This window comes from Uloborus diversus, chromosome 5 (genome assembly GCF_026930045.1).
Source record: "Uloborus diversus isolate 005 chromosome 5, Udiv.v.3.1, whole genome shotgun sequence".
Lineage (NCBI taxonomy): Eukaryota > Metazoa > Arthropoda > Arachnida > Araneae > Uloboridae > Uloborus > Uloborus diversus.
The window spans coordinates 147,257,411-147,271,524 of NC_072735.1; the positions used below are offsets into that span (position 1 = coordinate 147,257,411).

At 32.9% G+C, this 14,114-nt stretch overlaps 1 protein-coding gene across 2 annotated transcripts in view; it reads left to right on the top strand.

Annotated features, from left to right (window-relative positions):
* Positions 1–1,201: 1,201 nt before the first annotated feature.
* The window catches only part of LOC129223415 (ATP-binding cassette sub-family F member 2-like), a 39,697-nt gene continuing 26,784 nt past the window's right edge, over positions 1,202–14,114 (top strand). Inside the window, exons 1-5 of one of the 2 annotated variants that reach the window (XM_054858012.1) lie at positions 1,202–1,300; positions 4,791–4,965; positions 9,119–9,331; positions 11,151–11,339; positions 11,423–11,563. In XM_054858012.1, the coding sequence (XP_054713987.1) occupies positions 4,806–4,965; positions 9,119–9,331; positions 11,151–11,339; positions 11,423–11,563 (703 nt within the window). In that variant the 5' untranslated portion in view covers positions 1,202–1,300; positions 4,791–4,805. The remainder of the gene's footprint in view (positions 1,301–4,790; positions 4,966–9,118; positions 9,332–11,150; positions 11,340–11,422; positions 11,564–14,114) is intronic. The other variant, XM_054858013.1, reaches the window with a different exon arrangement.

A 14,114-nucleotide genomic window follows, 5' to 3' on the forward strand; every position in this document is an offset into this window, starting at 1 on the left:
AACACAAACAATCTGCACAAGGCCTTTAAATGTTGGCATCGGTGTAAGCCTTTCCCGGCACTGCCATTTTTCTTTGAAATATGGCACAAATATCATTTTAAGGCTTCGTTTCACACATGGGCATGCTTCATCACATTTATTAAAAAAAAGAGAGAGAGAGAGAGAAGTCTTCTCATGTGTTAGATAATCTCTTTGACTTTTATTTAACTATTTATTCTTTTAATGTGATCAATAGACTTTTTTTCGTTGTTAATATAGCAGAAAAAAGATGAACAAATTTTCCATCTCTTTTCTTTATGCTTACGTTCGACATGCACGACCGGTAGAAACCGTTTAGTTAATCACGTGACATTAATGACGTCAGTGGTTACTAACTGGTTGTTCATGAACGATTTCGGTTGATCACCGGTTACTTGTGCAGACGAATAACACGCAGGTGAAAAATACTTCCTATTTCTATTCATAGTCACAACTGACTACAATTGTATTTATGTGGAGGACTACATACTAAGTGCCTTGCCTCTATTATTTTATATACCGATAGATGGCAGCACCATCACCGGATCGAACAGTTAATGAGAATTTAGAACTAGTCCAAGAGCTAAAAGCTACCTGGTACTACCACCCCCAGAGGTATCGTTTCACTTGGAGGACATTGAGACCACGAGCATATTTAACGTCGCCCTTTAATGACGACGGTGGGGTCTTCGACCATCGAGGTTCGAACTCAGGACCCTCCGGCACCGAATCCGACACTCTACCGATCGGGCTACCACGGCCCTGAAAAATACTTATAATTGGTCAAAAATGTCATGTGGTTCCATCAACCAATGAACCAGCTTAAGTTGCGGTTGACCAGTAGATCAACCGGTGAGTCTCTTTGGGTGCGTTCGACGAGCACGACCGAGAGCGACCGGTTAGTTAATCACGTGACAGCTAATGATCACGTTCTCCCATCAACCAATCAACTGCTTAGAATGGTAACCGCTGTGGTAACCGGTTGATCATAGAACGCTTTGGTTAGTAACCAGTTACTTACCGGTCGACCGGTGAGTTTCGTCGAACGCAACCATAATTGAACAACATCGACAGAACCAGTTAACCGGTGGCTCAAGAACGCTGCGGTTAAATGGTTAGTCACCGGTCTACCGGTTGAGCTTATCGAACGCACATTTTTCCGCATTGTGCTTGGCGGTAACAAAAGAGTGGCATCAATTTTCTTCGTCGGTGTTGATGTCCTTTCCTTTCCTTCCAAAATTGTAACTTCCGCGGCAGCGTGTTTCGTGCATCATATTAATTGGTAATTAATTTCTTTCGTATTCAATGAGTAATTTTTTTCATAGCATTTAAAATTTTATGTGATTATTTATTTCTATCATTTCTCATCTGAACATTTTATCTTTCCATTCTTATTTTCAAATAATAATTTTGACATTAGTTACGTGTTCAGCGTTTTATCTGTATCAAACATGGTTTTTTCTTAACAAAATGAGCAATATATTTCTGCTGTATTAAAATAATTGTTCAAAATTTTTCGCTGTTTCAGCATATTATTTTAATGAATTTAATTAAATTCATAAAATATCACTGATGTAAAATTAACCCTAAGAACTATTATTCAAACTTGTTACCTCATATTTAGGTTAAGTAAAAGGATTTTTTTACAGTCCGAATAGATTTTTCTTTTAATGCCTATTAAATTTCGGTGAAAGAAAATATTAATTTTCAATTGGAAGTAAACCCATGTGATGAGTTCTTAAATTCTTCATTATTTTTAAAGTCTGAAAACAGCTTTTCAGTTGTTTATTTTCCTAAAAGTCTTTAATGACTCAGGTACATTGTGTTCCATTTTTACCTTTTTTTTTTTTGGTTATTATTTTTTTGTCTGAATGCTTAACAAATTAATCCTTGAATTTGTTAAAATTTGTTTAAAAAAATATCAGGTTTGAGAAATACGTGGAACATATGTAAATAAGTAACACAATGTGTCATGTTGAAAAATATGTTAGTGCAAACATTCTAATGAGATGAAAAACTATTTTCTCGTGTGTGTCAACAAACAGACATAACCACCTGAACAAACTCATTAAGTATCCAATGTTTAAAGAAGGAAGGCTATGTGCACCAAAGCAAACTAACCATTCTGTTTAATTAAGCTCATTCTTCTAAAAATTGAAGTAGATGCTTTTTAAAATTTAATATTCAAATATATTGAACTTAAATATAATTTGATATTGCATACTGTCATTTGAATTTTATATCATAATTTATCATTTTGTATTAGTTTTGCTTTGCTAGTGGGAGAAAAAGAAATGTAAGAAACATTGTAATTCATGTAAGTATGCTATATCAGGGTTGCCACGCCACAGGGAAACCTGAAGAAATAGGGAAAACACAGGGAATTCAAAAATCAACAAAAAAACCAGGGAGTTTCGAAAATTTCCTCAAAAACCTGGAAAATACAGGGAATTTTTTTTCCTTCTTAAATTAAAGTTACAAAAATCAATTCCCAAATATATAAACTACCAAAAATTAAATGAATAGTAATAATTATAATGAGAATATTAATAAAGTTCAGAAATAAAATAAAATAAAAAATGGTAATTTTGCTTGAAAGTTTTTTTTTTAAAAGTAAATATTAAAATATTTATCATAAAAATAGAATCTTGAATTTCATGATAATTTAGAATGTATGAAATTAGTCGTCAATAATCATTGTTCTGGGTCACTTATACACTTTTAGGTCCATGGCTTAAGAGAAGTTTTTTTTTGAATAAAAAGTTGAATATATTCAACCACCATGCTATTATTTCAGTTATTATGAATTCGTATTTATTTTCCCTTATTTATTTAGAAATTTGTGTTTCGTTTTTTTTATTCTGTGGTGAAATTATCAAGATATTAATGTTCTTTTCCAAATAATCAGTGCTCGCTCGTTTGTAATGTTTATTTTCATACAGGGAAAACACAGGGAATTTTTTTTCCAAAATTGAATGGCAGCCCTGTATATCATAGGCGGTTGGTACATGAAAAAGTGGAGGATCAAAAAAATTGTAAGGGGGTGTGGTCCCCACTGGTTTTTTTTTAGTAAAATTTTTTTACTTCCTTTTTTTTATGAAGATGGAAGTATTGTATTTGCAAAAACTTTTCACTCAAAAATCGACCTTAATTTCCATTTTGCTCACCCTCGAATGAATGTTGAGTTTTTTTTCAGACTCGACCCCCCACGGATAATTGCCTAAAAACGTATAGACAGTAGGCACGCTGAATTTCCATTTTGACGATTTCCGAGTTAATTACAACAAGGTTTCTCACAACGTCTGTATGTGCGTATGTATGTCGCATAACTCAAGAACAGTATGTCCTAGAAAGTTGAAATTTGGTACGTAGACTTTTAGTGGGGTCTAGTTGTGCACCTCCCCTTTTGGTTGCATTCGGGTGTTTTTAAAGGGGTCGTTTGCCCCCTTTTGGGGGAAATCATTGTTAATTTTGATGTTAACTCAAGTGGTGTTATAATTTGGCGGACACTTGGCGATATATCGCCAGTCTTTTGGTCGCCAATTTAGCGACAAATTTGGCGATATTTTTTTTGTCTATTTTTGGCCACTATTGGTGATATTTAGAGAGTAAGCTATTGAATCACATTGAAATTACCAATAATGGAGAAAATGACATTACTCATGGCTACCGTAGTCTTTCCCCTTCCATTTTAAAGTTCTATTCTTATAAAATAAGAATGAAAAAAGTTCGCCTATTTCAAATTTTTCGTGTTAACTTTTATGAAATTAATCTATCCACCCTATAAAAAATCATTTTTCAAAAAATCATTGATTTTTAACTCTTGAAAGTGATGGGGCAGTCCCCCACATGTACAAGCCGCTTATGTGCCTTTGATCAACACTTTCAATGTGCATATAAATGTGTAGCAAAATTTATTTCATCTCTAGCTTTCTTCTTACTTTACAAGTTTCAGAAATTTTTAAGTTTTGCTGAGAATAATGAATATAAACATTTTTAATACGGAAAATGGCAGTGAGAGTTGTGTGAAAGTTAGCCTCCCAGACCCTCAATTTTAAGTTGTATTCCCAATCCTAGTATGGTAATATAGAGGATGTTTAAACGACTGATCTATGCAGTGTAATTCTGTGTAAACCATACAAATTTTCAGAAATAAATGGTTCCACAGCTTCAAAAAAAGAAAAAAGAATTTTGGCATGACTGGTGATTTTCTAGATAAGATGATGCGACTGGCATTCATAAAAAACAGCAATTAGGATACAGTAATTAAGATATGATTATTATGGTCAATTTGCACTCATACACTTATTATAAAGATTATATTTACAGCATACACTGTTATGAAATTTTTAATTCTTATTAATCTTAAATGATAGGACTTAGTAATCTGGAAATCTTGTACTTAGGTTTTAGGCGATGGGAGATTTGACCATTTAAGTTCATCTTTGCAGGTGTTTTTCTTTAAAAAAAAAGGATTTTGCAGAGGATTTGTTTTTTGATGCAAAATCTGCTTGAGTTAACCCTTGGGGGGAAAAAAGGAATGAATGTAAAAGCAAACAATTTGTAACCATAGCGGTAAAAATTAGTCCTCTTAATAAATATCAAACTCAAAGATCTGGACTTGATCTAGACTTATTTTCACCGCTATCAAGTATTTATTTTGATTAAAAAAAAAAGATTCATCTACTTTTGCAATCTTTTGATGATAATGTTTGGACATGTCTTCAGTTTTGTTCAAGCAAAGGTTATAGTTTTATCCTAATATTTTTCAGCTTTACAAGAATAATATGCCATCTGATGCTAAAAAAAGACGTGATGCTAAAAAGAAAGAAGCTGCAAAAGCTAGAGTTCAAAAGAAACCCGGTGTCAAAGCTGAAGAAAGTATAGATACTACAACTAATGGAGAAACAAATGAGCCTGTAACAAATGGAGTGCATATATCAGCTGGTATTTATTATTTTTTTAGCATTGACATTCATTTGTTTATATCTGAGTTGGATTCAACATTAAATACATAATCCCTTATTTTATGATGAATTTACTGCACTAATTATCAGTTTTATGTATAGCATACTTGCCAACTCTACTGCTTTTAACGGAGATTCCTGTTTTTTGCCCATCCCTTGATTTCCCTTTTTTTACCATTTTCTTCCATTTTTGCAGTTTTTTCAATCAATCATCAAAAAGTTTCACTTTCTTCTCAATAGATGGCGCCCTTTTCTAGTCATCCATCATCATCAGGGGAAGATAATTTTTCCAACTAATAACTCACTTAGTAAACATTTATTTTGTGTAGCATTCCAGATTGCATGTTTAACGAAACACGTGCTTTGCCGAAAATTGCAGCAGATTTCAATCTTTTTGCATCTTAATGTACTGCCCAAAAGCGTAGTGGCAACAGTTGGAAATGACGCAATGGATATAAGGCAGTACGAAAGAGCTAAAGTTTCCTTTTTTTTTTACGCATATCATCTCGCCTTGCGTGCGTGGCTGAAATAGCCTCTCGAGTTTCATTCAAATAGTGAATGTAAAGATGGCCCTTTGGAAGATTAAGTGCAGATAAATGTTCCTCGCTAAGATGTGAAGTCTCGGCATCACATAAGTGAACCAAGAAACTATCAGAATCTTCTGCCAGAATAGATTCATCGCTGTGTCGGAAGTAGAGGCCCCATGGACCAGACCTGGGAGCTAATGAACGCATCGGATGGTTGGAAATTGTAAGTCTTGTGGCCCGTGAAAATAGTAGCAGGAATCGGTGTTCGGAGCTACCGGCAGCGGGCAAATCCTCAAATCATGCAGCCTACGCTAGATCTTTGAGGCAAGGTCGAATTGGTGCCTTTTGTACAGCGTGTGAGATTTTTAGTGTTTGATGCCTCGTCGTAGAATTCAACCCCTGTGAATTAATGTTTTAATGTATTACATAAGAACTTTTTAATTTGTGCAAATTGTGGTATTATGTTGTCATAGGCTGGTGTTATTTTAATGTGTGTGAAATGCAAATTTCATATTAGTTAGTTTTAAGCAGAGAGTTATTTGGGCTTGGTGCTTTTGTAAATATATATAGGCGGAAACTCTGGCCATGTGATAACTAGTGTATTTTAACTTTTATTGGGGGTTATTTTTAGAGTTAGTATTTGATCAAGGAGTAGTTTTAAATTCTTTTAAAAGCACTATTCTTGCAATTGTATTTGTGTTATGCTGCATCTTAACCATGCCACCTAGTAAGAATAAAGCTGTTTCTTTTTTTAAAGAATTGTAATTAATGTGATCTTGGGTATGTGTTTTGGTGTTTCGCGTACTGTACGTTTCGACAGTACATTAAAAATATTTCAATTATTTTCAAAGTTTGAAATTATTTTAAAACATGCTACCCTATACCTACTTATTTTATTTTCATAACGTATTGATTTATTTTTTGGATATTAATATTTTGTTGCGACTTTTTTTTGGTAGAGACTATGAAATGTACAAAACTTTGAGCAAATTTACTTGTTATTTGCTTTTTCCTTTCCAGTATTTTTTTTTCTTGCTGTTACCAATTAGTTTACATGTGCAAAAAATCCACATTTTGCTTTAAATTTAATATTCATGTTATTTAAAAGTAAAATTTAATAATTTTGTTGTGAAATATGTTTCTGATGAATCACCTATATATACCTCTAGTCGAATCTCATGTTTTTTTTCTTCAGAGGTTGGCAAGTATGGTATAGTTATTATTATATATTTAAAACTCAATTGGGACTTTGTCTCCATTATTTCTATATTACTATGAGTGTGTGCATTTTTTTTTACATTAGCTTAACTATTTTCTGATTTTCTGTCATATGTTGTTGTCGTCTCCAAAGAAGTGCAGAGTGCGAAAGGATTAAATGGCTCCAAAAGTCTTAAAAACAAGATCCGCTAATTCTGGAGCCCGATGACTAAAGGATTTCATGTGGTGGTGCTCCAAGTTGGAGGAGGGAGCGAATAATGGCCTGGCAAATAAAGACATGGTCTGGGGTTAGTTGTGAATAGGGACAGTGCTTGCAGATGGGATAGGATTTAATATTATTTGGTAGAATCTTCATGCCCTTGAAATGTCCAGTACGTAGCCTAGCTATTGTAGAAGAGAGGTTTCTTGGGTAGTGGAGGTCAGGGATTGTTGCCTTGCTGAAAAGCTGATTATAGATCCTTCGCCTGGCTACAGCATTAACGTCTTTGAAGGTGGCTGTTAGTGGTTGGTCTTGGTCACGTGCCTCCTTTGCAAGGGCATCTGCACACTCATTTCCCTCGATTCCGACATGAGCTGGGATCCACTGGAGAATGCAGGTTGTCTTGAGTGAGTGGAGAAAAAAATTAATTTCTTGTGTCAGTCTTGTCATACCGTTACGTATGGCTTCAAGTGCTGATTTTGAGTCGGAAAAAATCACGATTTCTTCTATTAGGTCTTCAGGAGTAGGGGAAGAAAGACAATGAGCAAGAGGCTCTTTAATAGCAACAAGTTCGCTAGTAAAGTTTGAGGCGATTTGGCCAGTGGGTATTTTAAGCTTGACATTATTTCCTGAGGGATAAATGATGGAGATTCCTGCGCCACCTCTATATAATCTTCTGTCATATAATCTCATTATTTAATAAGAATTTGTCTAGAACTAAACAAGCCTTTTCCTGTTTGTTAGCATCAATTTTCTAGCATCTGGTCAATCCTCCCTTCATTAGCTACGACTCAATTATTTCAAACATACCTTTTTAACATTTAAAATTGATTTTTTAAAAACAAAATGTCCGTCTCACCTAAAAGGAATTAGATACATAAAAAATAAACAAACAAAGCACTAGCAAAAACACATCAAAAAGTTATTTTTTATCAAAAAAAAGTTTGTTGCTTTGTTTTGAGTAAAAATAAAGTGGCTCTGGTTTTTATTTCCCCATTGCTAAAAATGAAAAAAAAAATTTACAATTGAACTCCAATTATCCAAATCAATTGGAACCGGAGATCCCATTCAAATTATCAAAAATTCATATAATTAGAACATTTTAAAAAGGGTTCTTTCTATATTAATCAATTAACGAACTGTAAACTTTGTCTAACTTAGTGAGGGGGAGAATAATAGCATGTGTAGATTGTTTTACAAATTACAGTTAGTTTTGGTGAAAAATTTACCCCAATGAATTCTGATTGTGATTCGGATGATCAGCAATTCATATAGTTGGAGTTCTACTGTACTCAAGGAATAAAAATGTGCTTTCAATTCATTTCATTTTGATTTAGTTATATTTATCTTCAACTTGCTTCCTTGTTAATTTTACGAGATGTAGTGTTTCCATTTTTATTAATAACTTTTTCTATTTCTTGACACCAGAAATTGAGAATATATTCAGAATCTGCACAATTTCATAAATGTTTTGGTGCGAAAAAATTATTTTTCTTGTTAATGTAATAATTTTTTGAATTGTTCAAACAATGCCCTTTATATAGGTAAATGAAACATCTTTTTTATAATGTTCTTCATCCAGAGCTTTTTTCCAACATAGTTTCTTTGAAGCAAATCTGTCTTAAGTATGGGATGTATATTGGCCTTAACTTTCCCAGTAGGCGATAATTTTAAGGTTTTTTGAAGCGTCCAAAATGGAATGACAAATTTTTCAAATAAAAAAATAATATGGGAATGAGGTATCCTTGCTGAGCTCTTTCGAACGAAAAAAGTTTGTTTGAATTGGACTATTCACTCAAAAGCAATTGATGGAGAAACAGATCAACCGACACTCATTTTTCCCCGTATCAGAACCCTACTTTCTAATTTTTAATTTTTCGATATTTAATTATTTTTTTTACTTTTTTTAGCTGTATTTTTAAGATGCATTCTGCCTTCTTTCATGCTTTCTTCTTGCTTTTACTCTTATAAAACGGTAGATTAAAAAGAGATTCTCCAGAAACCTGACAGTTTTATCTAAGTTCATCCGTAGCAATATGAAACACAAACATTGACTTTTATAATAGTGCAGTTAATGTAATCTTGGATTTATTTTTTTTTTCAAATATGTTTTGAAAATCAAAAATTTTTTCACCTCTGGAGGTTTTGTGAAACCCTGTTATATAATTAGTTTTGCTTTTGCATTTTAGCTGAGGAAGAATTGGTAAAAAAGCTTGAAAATGATATGAAATTAAATGCTGAAGCACGAGCATGTACTGGTGTACTAGCTGTGCATCCCAGATCAAGAGATATAAAAATAGAAAATTTTTCAATCAATTTCCATGGTGTCGAAATTTTGGCAGATACCAAGTTAGAACTAAATTGTGGAAGAAGATATGGTTTAATTGGCTTAAATGGATCAGGTAAAGTATATTTTAAAACTGTTCAAATTACCTCTTATTGTAATTATGATTAGTGTTATTATTCAATGAGTGTTTCCCCCTGAAATTTTTAGGAGAACACTATGCTCTGCTTCTTTTAACTTCACGTTCAATGTACGTTACTTTACTTTTTTCAATGCACCTTCTTTGTTTCTTTAAAATTTTAATTAAATTTCATCCAAAAAAAAAAAAAAAAATCCCGAAAGTGAAGGTTAATGCAAGCCTGGCTTTGAAACATAACACAAAACTGCTTGGTTTCTCTTATTCATTAGAGTTTGAATTAGATATAAATGTGAATGGTTTCAAGCGTTTATCATAAGTTTTTTCACATTAAAAGCTTTTTATTTTCTAAAAAAAAGACAAAGAAAATGTTGGAAAATACAAGGATTTTGTATGCTTATTGTTTGCAAAAAAGTAGAAAAAGCACTGTAAAAAACAGACATGTAATTTTTCAGTGTTTTTACTGAATTCAGTATTTTTTGAGAAAGTAAAATACTGTATGCAGAAAAAAAGAAAGGGGATTGGAAGCTAAATTCAACCTGTTCCAGTTATTTTCATGCATCTAATGAAAATAGTCTGCTATATAGACACAAAAATACATGGGAGAGCTTTCATGTGTAGAACAATATACTAACAGTGTTGTGTTAGTTCACACAGCCATGCAATTTCAGTATTTTTTATCCTGTTTGGATCACATGTCTGTAAAAAATTGAAACTACTTATTTTTTTCATTTTTACTATGCATTCGTGTCAGAAAAAGGTTGGCAGCCCTGATAAAGGCGTGGCTGCTGTTGCAGATTTAAAACTATGATGAATTGTCAACATTTTAAAAAACAATGACAACTAACTTCAAATATGATACAGAAAATATTAATACGGAATAAAAATGTATATATTCTTCACGGAATTGTTGGCAGTTTTTCCGCTTTTGCTAAACATTCAATAATTTCAGTAAATTACCGTCCAATAGCCAGGGCTAAGGCAGAAATACATGAAATACACCGCCAGCTCAGTCATTTCCAGCAAAGGACTGCAGTTTTGTGCTTATTAGCACTCATCAGCCCAGCATAGGAAAGTGACTGAGCTGGAGATGGAAAAACCTCTTAAGGAAGCCAAGAGTGCCAAACAAACTGGTAGCTAATGTAGAATTAGCGCAGACGAGACGAGTGACCGAAGCAATGGTTCGGTTCAACTCTAGGATTGTAGGCAAGGCATGGAATGGTATATTCAGTAAATTACCGTCCAATAGCCAGGAGCTGGCGGTGTATTTCATGTATTCAATAATTTGTTCAGCGTCGCGATTTAAAACCCGATCCATCTTTACACCATACAACTTTCGAAGAGCAATTCTTGTTTTGCAGAGATCGTCAGCACACGTGCGGAAATTTAATTTGATGAAGTTACTGGTCTAGTTTTCATGTTGTTCATGTTTTTTTTTTTTTTGTTTTTTGTGTAATTTTGAATTATAAATTAAAAAAAAAAAAAAAACAGAAAATCGGAATATTTGGACCCGCTTTCGTAATGTCGTAGTTTAAAGCTGTAATTCGTACAAACTAAGATTTTTTTTAGCAGTTGGCAGCTCTGAGTATAAATGATTGCAAAGATATAAAATTGATAAAAAATCAGTGCTCAAGTATAAGTTTATAGTGTATGCAAAAATTTACTGTGTTCTACTCATAAAGTGATATGTAATTGACAATTAAGAAAAACTCAACTTGTAAGTTTCATTATTACTTTTATTATTATTGTAAGTTCATAGAATGTAATTGATGAATAAAAATTTATTCATTTCAAAAAACAGGCAAGTCTACGTTGCTTGCCGCTTTGGGACGACGAGAAGTTCCAATTCAAAGTCATATTGATATATATCATCTGACTCGAGAGATGGAGGCTAGTGAAAAATCGGCTCTTCAAGCTGTTATGGATGTTGATGAAGAAAGATCAAGGTTAGAAAAACTCTCCGAAGAACTTGCCCACTATGATGATGAAGGTATGTATGTTACAAAATTGTCTGAGATTGTATTTGTTTAAAACTTGTCTGGTCTAAAACTTTCCCATACTTTAAAAATTTAGAATCTCAAGAGCAGTTAATGGATATATATGAAAGGTTGGATGAAATTGGAGCAGATAAAGCACAAGCCAAAGCAGCATATATATTACATGGTTTAGGTTTCACCAAAGCAATGCAACAGAAGATGTGTAAAGACTTTTCTGGTAAGAGTCAATTGTTTAAAAAAATATGTCATGATTTGAATTTTATTTTAATTAAAACAGACTTTAAAATCAAATTTTTTCTATTTGGTTTTTCAGAAATTATTCTTCAATATTTGAAAACTCTTATATTTTAAAGATCAGCAAGTTTTGCGATCAATCATTCCTTACGTGTTTTGGTTTCACTCTTTTTTTTTTGACTTAACAAATGTTACTAGTGCCCAAACTTCTTTAACCAAGTGCCACACCTTATATTAAAATGCATCTTGCGGGTTAAAAGTATAAAAAGTATGCAAGTATTTTAATATATGGGTCAATCTCCAGAAAATATCAATTTTGAATGCAAATATTTTCAATTTCGAAACCTTTTGTTTTATTTTTTATTTTTAATTCTTACATGAAAGTGTTACCTACTAGAAGTAACCATAAACATTGGCCCAGCTAAGTTCCAATTATTTTACTCATAAATGAAAAAATTTAAATGCCTTGTTCATAAAAATAAAAAAATAATAAAAAAAAAACTTTTAAAATTTAAAGATTGAGGCCAATTTAATATCAAAGTTGCAATTTTGTTAATTGTGCAAACAATCAACTGTTTTAATGATTAGTGGGAATATAATATTGTGGTTTCAAATGTATGTTAAAAAATAGTATTAAGTAAATTTGAGGATATACTGGCAATTTATAATTTTGGTGGAATGCCTATTATTGGGGTATTTCCCCACCATCATTTATTTTCACCTCAGAAATAATGACATTAATAAGGTTTGTCACCGAAGTGAGATTCACGGAAGTGAGGAATTTCCCATTAATATAAGCCTAAATAGATACATTTTTCAGGGAATTGTTTTTTTCTTCGTTGCTACAATCTGCACATGTTAAGCATATGAAAACATGTTCACTTATTTTTTTACATAAATTTATGATCCTTGAAATTCAAGTTCATGGAGGTATGAAGTCAGAAAAACCACACTAAGTTTTTAAAGCAAAAATCTGTCTTGTTTTTCGACAGAAATCTCACAACTTCAACTGTGGCTGAAAATAAACAAGGGGTCTCTCTGGTGTCATGGAAAATGAAATGTCATTACTGCCACGTGTTAATGAGGAATGGCATTTTGTGTTTAGGTAACGGAGGTGCGAATTAATTGTGTGACTTGACTCCTTGCCCTCTAAAACTAAAACACAATGTTAAAAAATTAAATATGCTTAAACAATTAGTGTTTGAGACACTTGTGAAAGGAATAATTAATAAATAAGTACATACTTTTGATTAAACAAGTTATTAAGCAATATAAACAGTCACACAAGATGTGTGACATGCCACGGAGGTGAGAATTCACATGTTGTGAACCAAAAATATACTAAAATAAAAAATATTATAAAAAATTTGTTGGCAGGTTTAAATAGATATATTTTTGATGAAATTAAGAATTATTGTTAAATGAATTGTTCCTTCAAAGTTTTTACTGTAAAAGGCATGTGACAGAAAAGTGACACTTTTTGAATGACCCATTTTAAACATTTTTTATAGTGTCAGAAAACATGGAAAAAAAAAGCAAATTTACAGTACTATTGTTGGCAAAATTCTTATGGGTTTAAACTGACACAATTAAATTCTTTGAGCGACCACCTCTGTCAATGACCGTTTTTTCAGGGAACGGAGGGTGGTCGCTCTAGAGAAGTTTCACTGTATTTGTTTTTACTGTATTTATTATTTTCTTTGTTCCAAGTTACTTTTTTTTGAAGGAATGCATAGTTTGTTCGAATTTCGCTTCAATAAACTCCCGATTCTTCACAGAATTGGGTGGCACAAGTGCTGGGGATAATAACCATCTCGGTTAAACGGCAAAAAGGCTAAAATGTGAGCCAATTAAGGTAAAAATTGCCCTCCCTCAAAAACTTTGCTATATTGATGTAATACTTGCTTCAAACAGTGAAGATATGGTACAGTGAAAATGTTTGTATTTTTGCACAACAGAGCTTAACATCAATAAAGATCAAGTGTATGTACAATGAAGAAAGCACAAAAAGAAAAAAAAAATTTGAATTCTAAAATTTTGAATTCAAATTATGTTTTTTACAATCACGAGCTGCAACAGGACCCTACTCATTGGAGATGTTGTCTAGAAACAGCTCCTGTCCTCCCAAGCCTTACCCTCCTCCTGGGCAGTTACGTGTGCATAGTTGTGTATGTGTAGGCTTGTGTGTGTGCGTAGACCTGTGTGTATGCATGTTGGCCTGTGAGGGTAAAATCGTGTGTATGTGAGTGTGCATGAGCGTGCGTCTAGGACATGGATGCCACTGACCAGGAGCAGCGACTACCGGGAGGAGTCGCGCCTGCAGAGGACGGTGGGATTGAAAATGGAACCACAACATCACAGACGGTCAAATGAAAACAATTAGCAATTGTGATTGCTCAAAAAAAAAAAAAAGCATTGGTATTTGTCTTTTACTGTGAAAATACATGTTCCTAATTGTTTATTGATTCCCGGATGATCGGGAGTTTACTGTATTTTATTCTAACATACTTCAATGAATAGAAATTTGGAAATAA